General features: G+C 41.2%; 1 protein-coding gene across 1 annotated transcript; it reads left to right on the forward strand.

The window, feature by feature from the left end:
* Positions 1–483: 483 nt before the first annotated feature.
* Positions 484–9,354, forward strand: CLDN12 (claudin 12). The gene is made up of 4 exons (XM_083870133.1): positions 484–595; positions 1,048–1,252; positions 3,533–3,601; positions 5,712–9,354. The coding sequence occupies exon 4, from the start codon at positions 5,734–5,736 to the stop codon at positions 6,469–6,471; it is 738 nt and encodes a 245-aa protein (XP_083726259.1). The 5' UTR covers positions 484–595; positions 1,048–1,252; positions 3,533–3,601; positions 5,712–5,733; the 3' UTR covers positions 6,472–9,354.
* The last annotated feature ends 10,753 nt before the right edge of the window (positions 9,355–20,107 follow it).

Here is a 20,107-nt window from a genome sequence, read left to right on the forward strand (position 1 = left end):
CATGGCCTTCAGTGCCACGTCCATTGTTTTCTTGAACACCTTTACCCTCCACCTCCCTGGGCAGCCCATTACCCTTTCCGTGAAGAAATCCTCCATAACGTCCAGTCTGAATTTCCCTAGCACAGACTGAGGCCATGTCCTCTCATCCCGTTGCCTGGGAGAGAGGAGACCAACCCCCGCCTGGCTACGGCCTCCTTTCAGGGGGTTGTAGAGTAACATCATCCCTGAGCCTCCTTTTCTGCAGGCTATTTCACAGCTGAAAATACCATTTTGTTTTTTCCAGACTTTGTGAACACCGGTCTTAACCTCACTCACAAAGGGAGAAGTGGGGGTGTGTTTGGACTGAGAGGCAGCATGGCCTGACTGGAGCTCTCCGCCGGGGGCATTGCCGCCTGCCTTGTCGGGTTCCTCCGGCCTGCGGTCAGCTGGCTTATCGGAGGGGCGAGTTTTAGCGCATCGGCGTTCTCGGCCGGGGCTGGCGGAGCTCCCGGCCGCGGCTGTGAGGGCAGAGCCCCGGGCGGGCGGGTGTGCCTGTGAGCGGAGAGCCCCGGGCGGGCGGGCGGTGTGCCTGTGAGCGGAGAGCCCCGGGCGGGGTGTGCCTGTAAGCGGAGAGCCCCGGGCGGGCGGGCGGGCGCGGCTGTGAGCGGAGAGCCCCGGGCGGGCGGGCGGTGTGCCTGTAAGCGGAGAGCCCCGGGCGGGCGGGCGCGGCTGTGAGCGGAGAGCCCCGGGCGGGCGGGCCGGTGTGCCTGTGAGCGGAGAGCCCCGGGCGGGGTGTGCCTGTAAGCGGAGAGCCCCGGGCGGGCGGGCGGGCGCGGCTGTGAGCGGAGAGCCCCGGGCGGGCGGGCGGGCGGTGTGCCTGTAAGCGGAGAGCCCCGGGCGGGCGGGCGCGGCTGTGAGCGGAGAGCCCCGGGCGGGCGGGCCGGTGTGCCTGTGAGCGGAGAGCCCCGGGCGGGCGGGCCGGTGTGCCTGTGAGCGGAGAGCCGCGGGCGGGCGGGCGGTGTGCCTGTGAGCGGAGAGCCGCGGGCGGGCGGGCGGTGTGCCTGTGAGCGGAGAGCCCCTGGCGGGCGATGTGCCTGTGAGCGCAGAGCCGCGGGCCCGGCGGGGTTACGGTGCGCCGGCCCTGCCCTGCCCGGCCCGCACTGCGCCGGCGCGGCCCCGCCCCACAAGGCCCCGCGCGGCCGCGGCCTCCCCCCAGCGCGGCGGCTCCGCGGCCGGAGCGGCGGCCATGGCGCCTCCTCTGCGCGGCGGCAAGGTGAGCCCGGGCCCGCCGGCCTCCCGGTTCCTCCGCCAGGCCGGGATCGCGGGGCGGCAGGCTCGGAGCGCTGGTACGGGCGGGGGACGGCGGTGCTCCCCGGGGGGACGCCGTGTGTTCTCTCCGTGCGTCAGCTGCTCTTTCCGATTCGGTCGGTAAAATAATTACCCGTACTCCAAGTTTTTCTTGGAAGTCGTAATCTGTTAGCTAGGATGGTTAATTCTAAGCCGGTACATCTATATTTAATTTTAAAAGGAGTTTTGTGGAACGTGGAACTGCATGATTGATTCCCAGGATTTAAAAAAAAAAGAGTGCTGGCACTGGTTCTGAACCAGTCCCTCGAAACTGACAAGCTTTAGGCCTCCAGTTTCAGGTGGTCAGTTACCCAAAACTCATTAAAAAATTTAAACTGCTCCTGCTGTTCTGGATATACAACCGTTTATTTATGAATTGTGTTGATAAATTGTATTGTGACTTCTCTCCTGCAGGGTTTTACAAAACAGTGATGCCTCCCAGACCGTGGTCTTCTCAAGGCCATGCAAGGGAACAGAACTGGATTTACTAATTTTTGAATTAGTAAATATTATTCTTTTTTTGTTTTGTTTTGTTTTTTGTTTGTTTGTTTTTTGGTTTTGTTTTTGTTTTTTTTTTTTTTCCATCTTGTGGGCTTTTAATGATTTACCAGTTTTTATCTAGATTCAGCCAACATTGCTTTGTGCAGCAACATGGATCTTTAGAATAGGGGGTGAAATCTCTCCCTACAAAGGGGTGCTGCTAGGACTGGTAACTTCTGTGGATCATATAACATCAGCCCTTTGCACAGTACAGCTTTAAAATCCTTGGGATGGAAGAAGCTGAAGCCAAGAGTCTAAGGCAAGGCAGGGTTATATCTGGCCAGTGTGCCTTCTTCCCTTGGACAGCTACTTGAGAAGTGGCTGAGGTGCCTAGTTGTTCAACACCACGAGGGACTGACAATAAAATCAGATGGACTAAGGAGAGGAAGAGAAAACCAAAAGAAACTCCATGGCTGCAGAAATGAGTTGGGTGTTGGGGAATATTCCATAGCTGCTCTGGATCTGTTTATTACAACACAGGTTTCATCATTTAATGGGAGGGACTCCTGGGCTGGGCACAGCTTCGTTTGGCAGCTTTGTTTGCCTGTACTATTTTCTACTTAATTATGTTGTTGTGGTTGTTCATGGGTGTGACCCTGCAGAGGGAGGTCTGTGTGTTTATGTTGGCTTCAGCTGCAAAGTGCACAGAAAGCTTGAAAATCCTTCAATAATGTTAGTGAACAAAAGCTGCTGCTCCAAGCTGTGCATCTGCATTTCTGTGTCTTATATGTAATAGCATTCATAATAATGAATTTCCACAACTGAAGCCCTCTTTCTCATTTGGCGAAAAAATCAGGGTTCATGACTGTTGTAAAGTCTCTTTCTTGCCCAGATAGTTTGATAGAAGAATTACTTTGATTTTTTAAGGTGATGGAGCCTATTCATATATGAATTTTATAATATTTCAGGGTTTGATATGGGTAGTTTGGAATAAACTCTGTGTCTTTGCACATGTTAGCCCAACAAACCCAACAACTTTAGGTTGTAACTTTTAACAGTTACATACTGGCATACATGGAGCTCTGATACTGTCCAGTAGTAAGGTGATTTATCTATTATGACCTGCAGATTTGATCTTGGGACTTAGATGTGGGTGTAGAAAACCCACAAGAGGATCTTTTCCCCTGGAAGAGCTGGACAGCCATTAAAAAGGCATTTCCAGTGTTTCCTGGTTTTCTCCAATTTCCTTGAAACCTTCGTGTAGAAGGCAGGAAGGAATAGAGACCCACAAGATACATAAACAATTTAAAGCTTGTGCTTTGTTTGCTAACATTGAATAATCATTGCACCCTTTCCTCACTGTTGAACCTAACATCTGCAGTAATCATTCTGTGTGACTTCTTACAGGTTTTTTGCTCAAAACGTAAAATTCAGGATGCAAACTCTGGGTCTTGAAACACCCATAAAAACAGCATTTTTTTTCCACCCTTATCTTTTGAGATGAATAGATAGAGAACAAGCTCTGGGAAAAAAATTGAAGAAAATTTTTTTAAAAAGAGTAGTTTGAGTTTTGTTTTTTAAATAAGAGGAAATTGTAGAACGTGATGGAGTTGACCTAATGCAGACATAGCTGACATTCGTAACTCCTAAATTGCAGTGTTAATGCTGTTGCTGAAATTGCATGAAACAAATGTGATGTTGACTCTTTCTTTGTTCTGTTTCTTAGATCCAGTAGCACCTTTTTTTTCTACTTAGAGAAGTTGCTAAAGTTTCTCTGGATTTGAGGACACTGCTGGTGAGTACACTTAAGCATCCAACTAAGACAACACCTGTTTTGTTAAGGTCTTCCCTGGGGAGCTGAAGCTGTAATTACAGTCATAAAGGCAGCAGTATTTGCAAGATGGGATGGGCCTCCCCTGGTGGAAGGGATGGTGGGTAACTTGCCTATTTGCAGTAATCTACTACTGCAAATGAATTTTCAGAAACAGCAGGCTTTAGAAAATGGTCAGTCATGTATTTATTCCAGCTGGTTCACATATAGCTCTGTCTTGGAGTATGCCCTGTCTGCATGGAAGTTTTATCCAGGTAAAGGCAAGTTCTTTATGGAAGAGCAAAGCATCGAGCTTGAGCTTGAGGAGAACAAAATTCGATGCTATTATGATTTACTCCTCAAGTTCATTTACTATTGTTCGATTTTCTTGCAAGTTGATTGTTTTGACCTTACCAAAGCTAGGGTTAAGCATCATATTAAAATAATCCTGATGGAAATACTCCTCTGGTCCCCCTACTCTGGGGCTATCCTGTTAGTGACCTGCTATCTGAAAAGTTGACTGCCATGGGAAAAGAAACTTGCCCATACTCAGCTGTCCTTAGCAACAGTACAGTGCTTCTTTTTGACAAATAAGGTAGTTTTTAGCATAAATGTGGTTGTCATTACTTCTTTCCAAAGTGCTTCTTTAGAAGACTGTGATCAGCACTTGAATAGTGCCCATATTCCAGTGCAATTCCTCAGGGTTAGATGGGATAAAATAATAGCCTAATGGTTTCTTAGGAAACAAATTGAACTTCATTTATTTATCTATAAATCATTAGAATGCTGGCTAGCTGTCTGGCTTGATAATGCTTTTAGTGTGTTTCCAGTATACATGGGAATTCCTTATCTGAAAACTGGAGCTCCAGAACTCCCTGGTCATTGGATGTTTGCAGGTATAAAAGGAGAGTGAGGGATCAGATCCAGCTGCCTTTTTGTTTGCAACCATGATATTTTGCAACCATTTGTTTGCAACCATTTTGTTTGCAACCATGAATTTTCCTCTGATACAGATACTCAGTTAATTGTATTTGCATTAAGTAGAAGTTCTGGCACTTAAGGAATTGGTTTATGACTTTGGACATTTGACACATATGCACAATGCAGTGTAATAATTTGGAAGAAATTTCAGGAGAAGTTTATAACTGAACGGCGCTCAGTGAGAATTTGCAATGTATCTGTTTGTTTTTTAGGTACTATCATTCTTAGTGTTTAGCTTCAAGTACACTCTGGGGTAAATGCTCAGTGCCTATTATGTATTAGGCTTTTTTTAAATATCTTGGGCATGCAGAGAAGGGATAACTTGAATTGAGTCTTTTTTTTATTAGTTTTTGTTTGTAAAGACCTGTCATTCGGACTGTTTCTCGGCATCTCTGCAGGCAAGACGCTATAGTAGATATGCAGACGGTGGTTATATTGAAAAGGAAGCAGTACTAACACTTGCTCTGAAGTGGAAAATGTGAAAGCTGAAAAGCTATCTGCTTTCTGTAATTGTTTGTGTGCTTGGACAGTTGATTCTGAAAGGCAGGAGTAGTGTGACAGAACTGTTAGCTGCTGTTGAAAAATTCATAGTAAATTACTCAGCAGAGCCTCCGCCACTATCTCGCAGCTCTTGTCAACAGTTTGGCCTATATAAGATGTGTAGAACTGCCTGCATATGCATTCCTTGCCAGTCTAATGATGTACATTTTAAGCAACTCCCTTTTACTCGTGCAGCAGCATGGTAGGTCTGGGCATGCAGACTGATACTGTATCTGGATGAAAGACACGGAGCTGCCAGTTAAGGACAGGTGAACTTAAATCGTGCTTAAATCATGGCTATGTAGACTCACATTCAAATGTGCTTCTTTTCATCCTGAGCACAGCCACTTTCGCAGTCTGTCAGCTGAGAAGTCATAACAGTCTGTGAAATAACCTGACGTTTTATTAAAGCGTGAATGTGGTGCTGTTACCACTGTCTTAAGTGTGTCAGACAAAGAAGGTGCCACAAGTTAGTGCCTACCAGCTGTCATCTAAGTTTATTAACCTGGCACATATCAACTGTAGTTAGTCCTGTGTCCATGGTTTTCTTTTATATTTTTCTTTTTAATTGCAGGAAACAACTTCTGTGGGCAAACATGGGCTGCCGGGATGTTCATGCAGCGACTGTACTGGCCTTCCTCAGTGGAACAGCCTCAGTAGCTGGGCTCCTTGCAGCAGTTCTGCTTCCCAACTGGAGGCAGATGAGACTGTACACATACAACAAGAATGAGAGGAACGTGACGGTTTACACTGGACTCTGGATTAAGTGCGCGCGCTTTGATGGGAGCAGGGACTGTGTGATCTATGACCCGCAGTGGTACACGGCTGTGGATCAGCTGGATCTGCGTGTGCTTCAGTTTGCCCTTCCTCTGAGTATGTTTACTGCTGTCTCAGCTCTCTTCCTCTGCATGATTGGCATGTGTAACACAGCCTTTGTATCCAGTGTGCCAAACGTCAAACTGGCCAAGTGCCTGGTAAACAGTGCGGGCTGCCACCTCGTGGCCGGCCTCTTGTTCCTGCTTGCCTGTGCCATTTGTCTCACTCCGTCCATCTGGGTCATTTTTTATAACAATTATCTGAACAGAAAATACGAGCCCGTCTTCAGCTTTGACATTTCTGTATTTATTGCCATTGCCAGTGCTGGCGGTCTGTTTTTCACTTCCATCCTGCTGTTCCTGTGGTACTGTGCATGCAAAAGCCTCCCTTCTCCTTTCTGGCAGCCCCTGTATTCCCACGCCCCCAGCATGCACAGCTATGCCTCTCAGCCCTACTCCGCACGTTCTCGCCTCTCTGCCGTGGAAATTGACATTCCTGTTGTGTCACATTCATCTTAAGGAGACAAAGCCTTGGAAGCCAAGTTCTTGTGCTCGTTCAAGCCATGAAAATTGCAGGCTTGATTCTCTGTGCTGCCCTGCACTGAGCATAATCCTTTGCAAGGTTAAGTTTCCCAGGGCACAAAGCCATGGAGGCCCAAGTTCAGCAAGTCTGTTGCTGTTCTGGTCTGTTTGTTACTTCCGGGCCACCTTTCCTTTTCATTTTTTCCTTCTTTGCTTTTTTTTGACTCTGAGCTCACTACAGTCAAAGTCGCTGCTAATGTTGGAACAGTACACTAACAGTTATATGCATCCATCCTTTTGCTGACTGATGTTAAAGTAGGTTTGAACCTCTTTGAAATTTAATAAGCTATTCCTAGATTCTGATCTCATTGTGAGATCCTTGCACCTGTGTATTGTCCAGATGCAGGCAATGGAACTGGGTGTAGGGGACTCACTGAGTTTTTTCTTCATCCAGACCCACATATTATAATATGTGATGTCTGAAAAGGGTGTTTGGCAAACTAATTCAGTTCTGTGCACTGTTCTTTGTTTTTCATTGTACACACAAACAGATACCTGCTTAGGAATTACTGAAACAGAATTAGTGCCAAATTACCCTTTATTTTCAAAGTAGCTATCAGAAGGAATAAAATGGATTTAAAACTAAGAATGTTGTTCTGTGCTGTAATAGCATTTTGTGAATTACTGGAGGCTAGAAATCTTTTGTGAATTTTATTTCTAGTCTGTTTTTTACTAAGTTAGCAAATTCACTAGATCTATTTTGTGATTAAAACAAAAACACTAGTATTTAAAAATTGTGATTAGAATCTTGAATGTTTTATTTTAAGGCCTTCTTAAAAATTGAGTTTCAAGTAGGATATAAAGTGTTCAGTTCTGGAGAGAAATGTCATTCACTGCAAAAAGGGTTGGGAAAATCATAAAGAATTCTGAAGACTATGAAAGATTCTTTTGAAACACTGTATACAAGCTATATATACACAACATCTCTCTGAAAAGGGAATTATAACCCTAGGGAGAGATTTTTTAATCTAGATGCTTTTTAAAAGTGTATATACAAGGAACAATGAGCTTCTGCTTTTTTTCAGAGTTGATCTTTATGGTTGATGGACTTTTCATACTGTAGCTTATTTCATTACTGATTAAGACTTAACCTTTTCAGCCTTGTTCTTTTAACACCTTTCAAATTCAGCTATATTAAAATTCAGTTATTTCCCCTGCTGTCACCTCATAAATGCAGAAAGTTTCCTATTCCTATTTTCCATAAATGAGATTTTGAGTAACTTGTGAGCTTCACGTTGTAGCTAGACAAGGATGAGGAAGGATTGTAAATTCCCAGCCTGGGATGTCTTTATATCACTTTTTGCCTTCTAAAATGCAGAGCAGCAGGTGAAGCCTAAGGATCAAAGCTCTTCAATATGGCCTTTGACATTACTTGAAATTTTGATGACAGTGAGTTGAAAAGTGCTATAATTAAGACAAGCATTTGATTCTCTCAGGTTTTGGTAAATTGAGATCTTGTGTTTAAGATGTCATCCCAGTAAGGAAAGTTGTTTTGATTGGTGGCATTCTGGAGCTTAGGTATTTGCATTTCATTAATCCCAGAATAAATTTGTTTTTCTAAAAAAATCAAATCAAGTTCTTTAATTCCAGTTCTGAAAATTAATCCAAGGTCCTGAAAACCATTTTGTTTCCTCCTCCAGGTGTTAGAAATAGAAACAAGTACTGTACTGGGCAAATCTTGTTCTGTTAAAATCTGTGAAATAGTAGTATGTTAAGAAGGATTGTGTTTTAGCTGACAGATCTCAGACTTCAGTGAACTGAGAGAGGAAGCTGATCTCTATCATAATTCCCAGCATAGTCAGTAAAATGACAGGCCTTTAAGACAGAGCTTGATTAAACAGCAGTCTTAAGGAATTAACACTGTAGACAATAAAGAATATGGAAGGAGATATGCCTCTAAAGGCTCAAACATGAGTTTAATACTCTTTTAGGTTTACAAGGTATGAGAGGATAAAGTATCGTTTTTTAATCAGATCATGACTTGCATGGGCTTAGAACACGTGTAATGACATGCAAGCCAATGGTTTTTTTTCTTCAAAACTGAACTTTGCTTTATTGTTAGTCCGGTTGTCCAACTGATGCTGGTTTAGCTGCCCATATCCTTTAATGCCTTGTAAGGTCAAAGCAAAGGGGCCACTGGTTTGTGATTTAATGTCGTCTTGCTTCTGCATCACTTCAGTGTCTTTTCTTCTTTGTGCCTTGCTTCAGTTATGAGTTGGCCAGTAAATGTTACAGTCAGCGTCTGATACGCTCTTTGAGCTTGAATTTGCCAAGCATTCTGATCATTTTTAAGAGCTGATGAATATGTCTCTTAGTGACTTAAAAAGGAGCTGAATTTTCAGCTTCTCCAGAACAAGAATGACAGCCTGGCAAACTGTTGCTTTCTACCAGAATATAAGTTTAGCCACTGTTGTTTTCTGTGCACTTTAATAGCAGATGCCTCTGACAGCTCTTTTGTATTCTGACTTTGATTTTTATGCACAGAACTTGTAATTAGTATTTGCTGCTGCCTAAGCTGATAACTCGTTGCTTTGAAAATTGTGTCTTTCCAAAAGTCAAAGATGAATGAGTTACGAAAAGTGGGGCTCCAGAAGATAATGGATTCCAGAGTAGGTTGTAGTTAGCAAGAAGACTTTTGGATCATGTTCTGTCACCAAAGCACGTCTGGCTTTCTTTCATCAATGCTGTTAATATGTTTCTGCTGGATCCTGAGTGAAATTACCTGGAAGTGCTTGTGCTGTATTTCCTTTGTTAAAGAAAGACATGGCCAACCTGTGATATTTAAGCCGAGTGCCACTCCAACATTTTTTTTTTTTTTTTTTTTTTGCTAAGGTTGCCATCATGCCCAGCACCAGGGCTGGGGAGTGACAAGCCTCCCTGGATTGGGAGAGAACACTTGTATCCTGCAGATGTGTCTGTCAGGGAACAGCCTCTGGGGAGCAGTTGGCAGCCTCTGACCAGCTGCACCTTCCTGGGCACTGCTGTGTGCAGGACAAGCACTTGGGGTCTTGAACAGAAAGATTTTAATCTGTAGCTTGTGCAGTAAAGTTTGGGTGCTCTGGGATTACAGGAACCTGTATTTTTTCAAGTAGTTCCTGTCCAACTTCTTTAAATTGTGTTAAGTGTTGGTTGTTTTTATGTGAAACAGAAGATATGTATTTTTAATAAAAGAGTCTCATACAGATGTGCTTTATTTTGATTAATTTTGTTGAAAACAGTAGCTACTAGAATATGAAAGACTTTACCTTTCAATTTTGATCACCAGACTATTTCAGATGCCTTAACAGGTTTAAAATGTGTATAGTGCATTTTAGCTGCCTAATTTTATAGGACTCCTGCTTTGAGTGAAACAAAATAATTTCTAAAAGCATCACAAAACCCCAAACCAATCCTTCTGAAAAGGGAGGATAAGTCAACGTCCTGCCCTCCCATCTGCTGTGCAGGATGTGCTGTCATCTGGAGAATATGCTGCCTGTGAAAGTCACTTGGACATCCCAGGGACCTGTGGCAGTCAGGAAGGATGGTGGTGGTTCTTGGTGCTTCACTTCTGTTGTGCTGCTCCTGGCTGCTGCAGCTCAGCAGCATTATGGTGACTCAGGACTGAGTCTTTCCCCATTGTTAAGGGGCAAAATACAAAAACCCTTTGAGTGTTAAAAATGCTGATACCATCACTCAATTCCACAAAACATTAATTATTTTGCAGAATAGAGTGAGACTTGCTGGTAATTCCTCAGGATTTCTAGTCTTCTCAGCTGGCATTCTAGGAGATTGCGTTTTTATCTGTTTTGGGAAATAGTTTTTATGAGAACTGTTCTTGTGGAGTAGGCACAGTAAAAAGCAGTTGTCAGTACCACAGTTTATTTGAGGGGGTGGAAAAATGATTTCACAATCTCTGCTTCAGTGGGTTCATTTACTCCTTTGCTGTCACTTTCAGACAGGCCTCCTCTCTCTGTGAGCTGGTATAAACCTAGGAGCTGGTTGGCATAAATACCAGGATGCAGAAAATTCAGTTTCTCCCAAAATGTGAGAGTGACTCATTTTTTCCTGTTTAAATTACAGAAAAAGTACCCACGTATGCTCATTGGAAACAAATATCTTGGCAGATTTTTCCCTTGTTTTATTTCTTTGAGTTCACATATGCAGTTCATCAGGTGTGTAATGTTACTTATCCTTTCATGTACCCACTGAGGAGTAGTGCACTTCAGAAGCAGCATAAGCTTTCCTGTGAGTTTTTTGTTCCACTGCTGCATCATTATTCATCAAGAGGGGGACACAGAGGCCTCACTGGAGGGTAAGAAGTTTTTACTGTTTTCAAAACTGCTTTTTGTCTGTATTCCAAAGAGTCAATTTGGTTACTAGCAGTTATGTCAAAACTGAGTTGTTCCCTAAAATATGGATCTGTCCTGGATCTGTCTAAGGTTACTGCTGACCCTTTGTAACCTACTATTCAAGAGGCTTCAGCATGTGATTTTTTTGATGGGCTTAAGCAGATGTAAATATAGTCTCCTACCAGGAGATGAAATCCTGTCTTACTGCTCCTTTTGCTATTTATCTTTTCTGCTTATTTAGATTTCAGCTCCCTGGGTGGCTAATCTGGTCTATCTCCTGGTCACAAGCTCTACTGCCAAGACAAAGGAGGCAGTGGGAGTGTGTGAGTGGAAGAAGGGCAAGATAGCAGTCTTAGATTGATTTTTCAGGAAGCCTTACTCTAATACCTTTGTTTTCTCAATTAGTGATCAATTTGCATAAGAAAGATTCTGTTAATTTGAAAGGTTTTTAAGGTGGTTTGTGTTTATCAGTTGTAGAAGTTCTTGAAAAATGCTGCATTTGGAAAAAAAAAAAAAAAACAGAACATTTATTAGCAAGGCAAAGAAATCATGTTTCAAAACATTTAAAAGTTTGGTCCTTTGTGCTTTTCATCCTAATTCACTCAGAAAGACAGTGGCAAGAAAAAAGGTAATGAAGCACAAAAATTAGTTAACTTCCATTGAATTTGAAGATCACTCTGCTTATTCATACAGTTTCTGCTTCTGTATGTATGCAGAAACTGATAATGATATTAGTAAGGGAAAGAGCTGATTTTTTAGTAGATTAAAAGGGCCAGATAGGTATTTACATTAGTATATAGGTTAGATGTGAATAGTTTAATATTATCTCTAGAGACTCAGCACCATGAATTACTGTCATTTCACTGTTTTGACTTAATCAAGTCAGCAACAATAAAATGCTCAGATTCTTTCTACTGGCAATTGAGAGATGGGGAAATTTCGAGTTCTGATCAGAAGCCCCATTTACTGAGGCATTTATCTAGTTTTTTTCTTGTATGGCACTTATATAGGGTTCTATTTTTGGTAACGATTTCTCATTGGTTATAAATTTTTTATGATATCAGTTACTTAGTAATCATTACAAAGTTTCACAACATGTTTCTTCTACCCCAGGGAGCCTTTATCTGTGTCTGTCTCTCCTATGGTTTCTGCTCAATCAGGCCTAAGATACCAGGTTCCTTTATCAGTTCCACTATACTTTCTGTTTCATTCCCCATACTTTCTACTGTTTTGTTATGGTGTTCTGTAGACAGGTTGAATTTTCTGGCAAAACTGTCATCTCGGGAAGCAGCTGACAAGGAATCGAATTCTCACAAAATGGGCTTAGTGGAGGGCATGTTATCTATGGTACAGCTTCAGGTAAATGAGACTGCAGAGTGCCTTCTGTTGCCGCCTGTTCTGTTTGGTTCAAATATACCTCTCCCAGGGAAGGCCTTGAGAATACAAGCCCAGCCATCAAAAAAATATATTCACTTTTCTCCTCTTTGTTAGGCTTGTGGTGGGGGCACCTTCAGATCTAACTTGTTACTTGCAACTCTGACCAAATGCTGTTGACATCCACAGCTGCAGAGATGAGGACGTTTCCCTTGCAAATACTTGGGAGAGTCAGCTGAACAACTGGGAAAGAGCTGGCTCTGCAAGCCTGGTGGCACACTGGAACACTGGCAGTCACAACACGAGGTTTCTGGTACTATGACTAAGCTGAGATGCTGTGGGGCTTTCAGCAGTTCTTGTGTCAGCTGTTACAGAGCTCATCGTTCATTAAGCTGCAGCAGTCCCAGTGAGTCTGCATGTACACTTCCAAATGCTGTGTGGCTGCACCTTAATTAGCCAAGGCATTATGAGAACCCTGAGAACCACTAATCCTGGTCGCTGATGCCTGCATGCCTCACTTGAGAAGTCCTCTGGGAGCTGTAATTCTCCCAGGCTCTCAGCAGTAATCTACTTAGAGCTGTTACAGAAGATCTTGAACACTTGGCAGAACAGAATTTGCTCAGAGTGAATTTCACTACTCAAAGTAAGATTCAAACACATCACAAACACTTTTTGGTTTGAAACTCACTGAAGGAACTCAGAGGTCTTATTAGACATACAACATGAAAACAACATGATTTGATGAGATATGCCTCTGAGCTTCTTGTGTGTGCATACAAAAGTACTAAAACCCTGCAGCTTTTGACTCTCCAGTCAACCAAGCAGATTACCATTTCTAGAGAAGAAAAGTTGCCTTTGACAGTTTCTATCCCTAGAAAATTACCCTTTTCTTCTAAGAGCCTTTTTGTACATCGTAACTGTCTTTGTTTCATGAATGGCTTCATTCCCTGAAGAATTTCAGAGTCCTTCTCCTGCTTTCCTAGCATGGGCAAGTCAGTTTACTGAGTCGAGAAGTCCACAGCAGCCCTCCAGGAACCATTTTTTACAAGACACTATCTCAGGTGACATCTCACTATTTTTGTAGGTCCCCATAGATGGCATAAGGGGCTACAGAAGCTCCTGTATGATCTGTCAAAGATAACATAAGCCTAGATTTGGTTGAGCATTATTGTAAATTAGCAAACTAAAATTGGTGGTGTTTCCTAAGTTGGTTCTGGAAAATATTTTTCTTACAGCTATTTTTACAATGTTTTGCATTTCATCTTGATATTAGCTTCTACTGAAATACTTAAACATATTTTCTTGGGTTTGTTGCTGGCTCTGGTATCCCATCTTTCTAACAGGAATAAACACAAGTTCCTAATGGCAGAGAGCCATCAATTTTTTTTTTTTTTTTGAGCTCTTGAAGTTTCTTCTATGGCTTTAAATTATTATTACATTGCCTGAAAATATTGTCCAACCGCTGTGCCTGTTGTGTCTCTTATCACTTGTACAAAGTGCACAACTCTGGCTGGACATAAGGGAGAATGTAGGAGAAGGCAAGATTTCCTTTTCCATTGGCATAGGCTTGGAGGAGAATATCAGAAATCTGGACATGGATTTTAAATTGGAAATCCCCACTCAGTATATGATCCATCTATAAACAAGCTGGTCACCCACTGCCTAGAAAGAAATTATCTGTAAATCAAAATAAGGATTTGACCACAGTTGTGTTGAAAATGTCTGAAATGTAAAGGCAGACATTTGTAAACTCACAGATTCCCAACATCACAGTTCAGTAGCATAAGCAAGGAGATGTGGACAGGATGCTGTGTTCAGGGGAATAATTGTAAAGCTACAACTTTCTAAAACAGTAGTTACCTGCTTTGGTTAACACAGGTGCGTATAAATTGTGAAACTCAGCAGGGTAATCAACAGTATCTTCTCTGCATCTTAATTTCTTCAAAGGAGCAAGAAATAAGTACTTGCTACAGTCAAAATTCCAGATGAGGTAAACTGGGGACTTTTGCTGGAATAATACATTCTGATTTTTAAATAAGGTTGGGAATTTTATATTGTATATTACAAAAGAAGGGATTCCTTTTCTGTATTGAACTAGTATTGCACAAAATTGCACAATGATTAGATGCAGATACTATTTCTAAATTGGTCTAATTAAAGTGATGGATGGAGGCAGAGAGACCAAAGCCACAGCAGGATATTTTGGTATTAGGATTCTTGAATTACTTAAATTGATCCAAGAAGCAAATTATATTAGCACTTTGTATTGAAAATAGTCAGAACAGAGATATACAAGATCACAGTACTAGTTTTTGCATAGTTATAAGGCATTCTGAACCAAATCTAAGTCTGAAGCAGGGGAAAGAAAAGTTGAAATATTGACAAGCCAGGAAATACACAGTATTAAGGAGAAGATCCAATGTCCAAGTGAAAAAGTCTGTTAACTCATGTGATATAGATTGTGAAATGCCAAGAGAAAGTCTGGTCCCCTCAGTTTAGAAAATGGACTAAATAAGAGGAGCTGTGTGGGAAAATAATTATCTCATACTTTGGCATTAGAGGTTAGCTGATTTTTACCAGTTTTTGACAATGGAAAACTTTCAGATGTTAGATAAGTTCTGGGAAATAATAGCCAAAGGATATTATCTGTCAGTTTGTTACACCAATAGCTGAAATCAAGTGGAGTTAATTTCTGGAATGCAACAGAACCCTTCTTTTATTGGGCTGTTGTTGTGACTCCCCCATTTACCTTACCCCAAGTGACTGTAGCACTACAATGTCTCTCTTGCACAGCTACAACTGAGGCAAGACTTAATACAGAAAAGCCAATGATAAATACAAAACATGCAATTAAGTATAATTACATGAATTCATTCTGGGAAAAAGAGCAGAATCTTGGAAACAGATTTCTCTAGAGAGCCAGAACAATTTAAAACAGCATGATCTGCATGGCATTATATCCATGTTCCCAGGAAAAGCCTGTGCCCGGTTAAACCTCAAGACAGACCCACAGGAAATCATGAGCTGCCTATCTTATTTCACAGCTGGACAGATGCTGTTCTGCAAGGTTTTCAGTTGGCAAGAGCTTTGGTGTCTAAGTTTAGTGTGAGACATATGGATGAAAGTCAAGCTGTCCTTTAGTTTAATTGTGGCGTAGCTGGGTTTTAGGGGTGTCCCTGTGTGCACACTCAGTGCCCCAAACTCATTAGCTCCCTGGGTGCTCCAGGAATTCCTCAGCTAGTCCCTGCACAGAAGAGACTCACAGCTAAGCAAAGCAAGGTGACAGACTTGGCTCCTCCTCAGCTCCACAACAAAAGGATCTAACTATTGCAAGAGATTTTCAGGTAAGGAATTCAGACAGTCCTGGGGGTTCCTCCCAGGCAGCTCCTGCTGGTTCCAAGCAAACTTCTACACCTAAATTTGTCCCATAAAATCCCTCCTGGGTGAAGAATCTGACCTTTTTAGACCCTCCTGGTGGTTCCTGCTGCAGAACTGATGGGATTGCATGCACGCAAATTTTAGAAACTGTTCTTATAAATACACAGGCCAGTCTTTTTGCACATAGTTAATACAGCATGATGTTTTATTTTAAATACTCTACAACAATGGATATGCACATGCTGAAGTAGTCATACAGGATCAGGAGCCAGCTGGCATGAGAGAATTGAACAGAGACCCTGACCCAGCAATTCCTGTCACTACCCAGACTGCAACCAACCAGCCTGTTTGGGAGATCTGAGCAATACCCTATGCCAAGGCCTCAGACGCTATTTTTCTTGAACACTGTCCATTTTTTATGCAACACTGCTCAGCCAGAAACCAAATCAGTGCTGGCATTGAAGAAATACTGCTTTTAACAATTAGTCTTTGTCTAAATATGTCCAATGCTTTCCAAAATAAATTAATTAGTCCTGCTAGGAGTGATCAGTTTGGTACATGCTATATTAGAAAATTCATTACTCTCTCTTTTTTGAAATATTAAAGAGGACTAAATGTTAACAGCTGTTTATGCACTGCCAGATTTGACTGGCAGTGCATTTTAATTTCAAATACAAGTTTGAAGCACTTGACTTGTCATTTTGGTCATAGTAGCATTACAATAAATCTAACAATAGACTATAATTCAATTTGACTGAAATTCAGTACTATTAATCATTCTGCAGAACAGTGCACATAAGCTATTCTCAACTATTCATTTTCAAAAAAAACTTCAGGCCAGAAAAACATATAGGTCAGAAAGCAAGAATGTTCACTGTATGCCTTTTTTGATGAGACTAGTATTTTTATCTCTCAGTATAACCATAAGATAATTGAGTAATTATGCAGATACTCTTCGGAAAAATATGTTTATTCACTAAATATTCTGTGTGGTCAGTTGTGTACTGTGCAATGAAAATCAAAGAAAATCTGCTGCTACCACTACCCATAGCAGAGACACCGAACTGCTCCTTTGTGTTGCTCTAGGCTACCTCTTTTCAAGCAAAAACTCACTGTGGGTGCAAATCTTACTTCCATGACATCAAAGGCCCATATCAGCTGAGAACACTGACTTCCTTTAACTGTCCCAGCCGTATTCAGCTGACCATGTCTGAATTTATTAATACTATTTAACAGCCAATCTCTGGTTTAATCCCAGGGTTTGCCTGAAAGATGAAACTGAGCTGTTGCTTTTATAGCAAACCCATAAAAACCTTGAATAAACCACGCTGCTCTGATCTCTGCCAGTATCTGCTATCTGTGTATTTGCAGGACTGGAGTTAGGCTGTTTATGGTGCTTCCTACTTCTAATTATTAGCATCTCTAAGAATTCACCAAAGATTATTTATGGATGATTGATTATTATAAGACAGAAGGTGGACATTGACCTGGAAGATCTAATTTTCTGTATCTGACCTTGAGAAATAGTCTGAACTCATAGCTGTACTTTTTGCTCTGTAAAATAGTATTATTAATATTTTTTAAGAAGATAGCTGTAGAAACAATTTTATTAAAATCTGAATACACTCTTAAGGAAGACTCTATGAAGGTGCATGCCCTTATTCAGCAGATCTGCTCCCTGTAGTTATATAATCACTTAGTACTTCAAGAAAGTACTAGATCTCACACATACGTCTCACATGACTTCAACAGTGCCCTAAAGCTTTTATATGAAGCCAACAGACATTTAAGCTGATCCTGCAACTGAGAAAACAAAAGCCCCTGGGGTACAATTCCTCCTCTGCTGTGCCAGCACAAGATTTTTGTCCCCTGCTCACTGAACCCCATAAAGTATCACTGATGTCACTGAAAAACTAACTTCCAGTTGTATTAGTTCTCTATAGGACTACAGCTACAGTTTTTTTGCATGTATCACAATGCTTTTCAGATGCAAGAACAAGTATTCAAGACTGCCTTTTGTGGGAACACTGATCTAATTACAAACCAAATTGCAACCTGAAGATACATTTGTGCTCCAGCCAGACACAAACTAAATAAAAAGCTTTTTGAACGATGTATTGCTGCAGTAAAATGTCTCTTACCAGGGCCTATGTTCATAAGCCCAACACAGAAAAAAAACCAGTGACATTCTAATCACTTTTGTGACTCATCAGTTGAATTATTTACACATATTGCAATCAAGCAAGCTGGGTAAACTCTGCCACAGTGATGAAGTAATACTGCTGTTAAGGGAATCAACTGAACACACAGAGGCTTTGTAACCCATATTTCACCTTTGAGATTGTTAGCACTGATGATAATGGAAAATAAACAAGCTAAAAAAAAAAAAAAAAAAAAAGACAAGATTCTGTTAGCCCAATCTGTTCTTTGTTCAGATACCCAGAGAACGGTTCATTCACCTGTTCTATCGCAGCAGTGGAGCTGGAACAGAGATGAGGCAAAGGGGCCAGAGGTGATGCTGAAAATGCATGAGTAGAAACACTGTTCAAAATCCCAGGCAAAATCTACAGAGCTAAAAAAAAGAATCCTTATCCTTTGAAATATGTATGAAATCACAAAATAATCAAAATTTGTTTTAAGTTCTGAGATTTTATTTTTGTTTGCAATCTTAATATATATGACTTGTTTCAAAGTCAGTTTCTTGGTAGATCACGTTTTCTTGTCATCTACACTCTATTTCCAGAATTTTTATCTGCTGAGGGAGTGGCTACCTAACCAAGAAAAAAATACTGTAGGAATAGTTATTGTGAAAGAATTACCACAGCTGTTCATAAATTATATTAATGGTTTTTCTTTCCCCCAAAAGAATAATAAAGCTAAATCTGAGAAGATGGATGTATCCATACTTATGAAGAGCTCTCAGCAAATTCTATTTTCCCCTCTCTCCCACTTGGCACCAGCTAAATACTTCCTCTAACATAACTGTGTTAGAAGCAACTCAATGGAAAATCACAAACTCTGGAAAGCTTGGAATTTGAGCTGGTTTATGAGAAGTCACTCCTCACTGAATACATAAAGCCATCCAAAACTAAGATTAAAAAAAAAAAAAAAAAAAAAAACAAACCCAAACCAAAAAAAAAAAGCTAAAGAATTTCCCCTTTGCCTCAAACATAATTCAGTACGATTGGGTGGAATATAACATAAGCTTTGAAGAAAAAGAAAATTAATAAGAACAGCTCCATAAAGTCATTTCAAGGACACTTTTAACTCAGTATCTCACCTAAAATGGCAGTCAACAACAGATGCCTAAGAAAGAATGTCAGAACAAAGCAATCATATAATGCATCTTCCTCAGCAATGGCACACAGCCTCAAACAGTGTGGTTCAGGGACTTTCTGAACCAGAGGTATCTGGTATTTAATAACTGTTAACAGACATATTTATGGAAAAAAAAATCCGAAATTTTGACCTAATCTAAACGTTTAGTGTCCTTAATATCCGGAGTTTCACAATTTAAGGCACTTAATTTTCTTCCAAGAACTTTTTTTCAGTCTTTTACATGATAATTGTGTTCAATGCCCTCTAGGTCTTCTGTTAGAAAAAAGCCCTTCTGTGTTAATTTTTTTCTGTGCCTTTCATGACTTAATACATCTCTGCCATATGCCTCCTTAGCTATAGGGAGCTACTCTGTTGAATTATTACTTGTAAACAGTTCCTTATCTTTGGCAGTCTCTGTCCGTCTCTTGTGTCTCTCTGCTATCCCAAAAGCCCATTCCAAGTGATTTCAAGAAACAAGAAAAAAAGTTTTTCAGAGCATAAAGATTTATAGACTTGAACACACAGTAAAACCTGGTCTTCAGATGTCCCTGCTCATTGCAGAGGAATGGAACTAGATGATCTTTAAAGACTCCTTCCAACCCAAACCATTCAAGGATTCTGCCAGCTGAAGTACACTGAAGTCATAATAATACTTAATACTTTCCTACATTTAACATTTAAAGTTAAAAAAATTCTTTGTCTCCATATGGCCCATATAGCCACACTTTGGCTTTATTTTTCTAATATCCCTGAAGACCAAGAAGCAGGGATTCTAGTGCTGCTGGCAAAAATCTGAAGATAACATAGACAAAATTAAATGTAAACACCTTTTTAATGCACAGGTTGAAAATTTAAGGTAAGGGTACCTTACTCGAGTTTGATCTCGTCAATTTTACACATTGGCCTTAAGCCACCATACTAAAGTTATCCTAATTCCCTCTGAATTTTTCTTGGAGCTACTCATCTCTTACTATGTAGGATTTTAGGGAGATTAATCTCTGCGATGAGGTGAATCATGTGTCTAAAAATAGATAGGATGGCAAGGTCAAGCACTGTGAGGAAACATTCCTCTTATTTCTTGTTAAGGCTTAAGTGCATTTACAAAAGCCTCTCAAACAGCCCAGACCCGCTGTCCCTATGCCCACAAACCAATTGCAATACTTCCTGTAGCAACA

This window comes from Zosterops lateralis (assembly GCF_965231275.1).
Source record: "Zosterops lateralis genome assembly, chromosome: 1".
Classification (NCBI taxonomy): Eukaryota; Metazoa; Chordata; class Aves; order Passeriformes; family Zosteropidae; genus Zosterops; species Zosterops lateralis.

What these genes read in the sequence shown, in the direction of transcription:
- CLDN12 (XM_083870133.1), top strand. Translation starts at nt 5,734, where the DNA reads ATGGGCTGCCGGGATGTTCATGCAGCGACTGTACTGGCCTTCCTCAGT.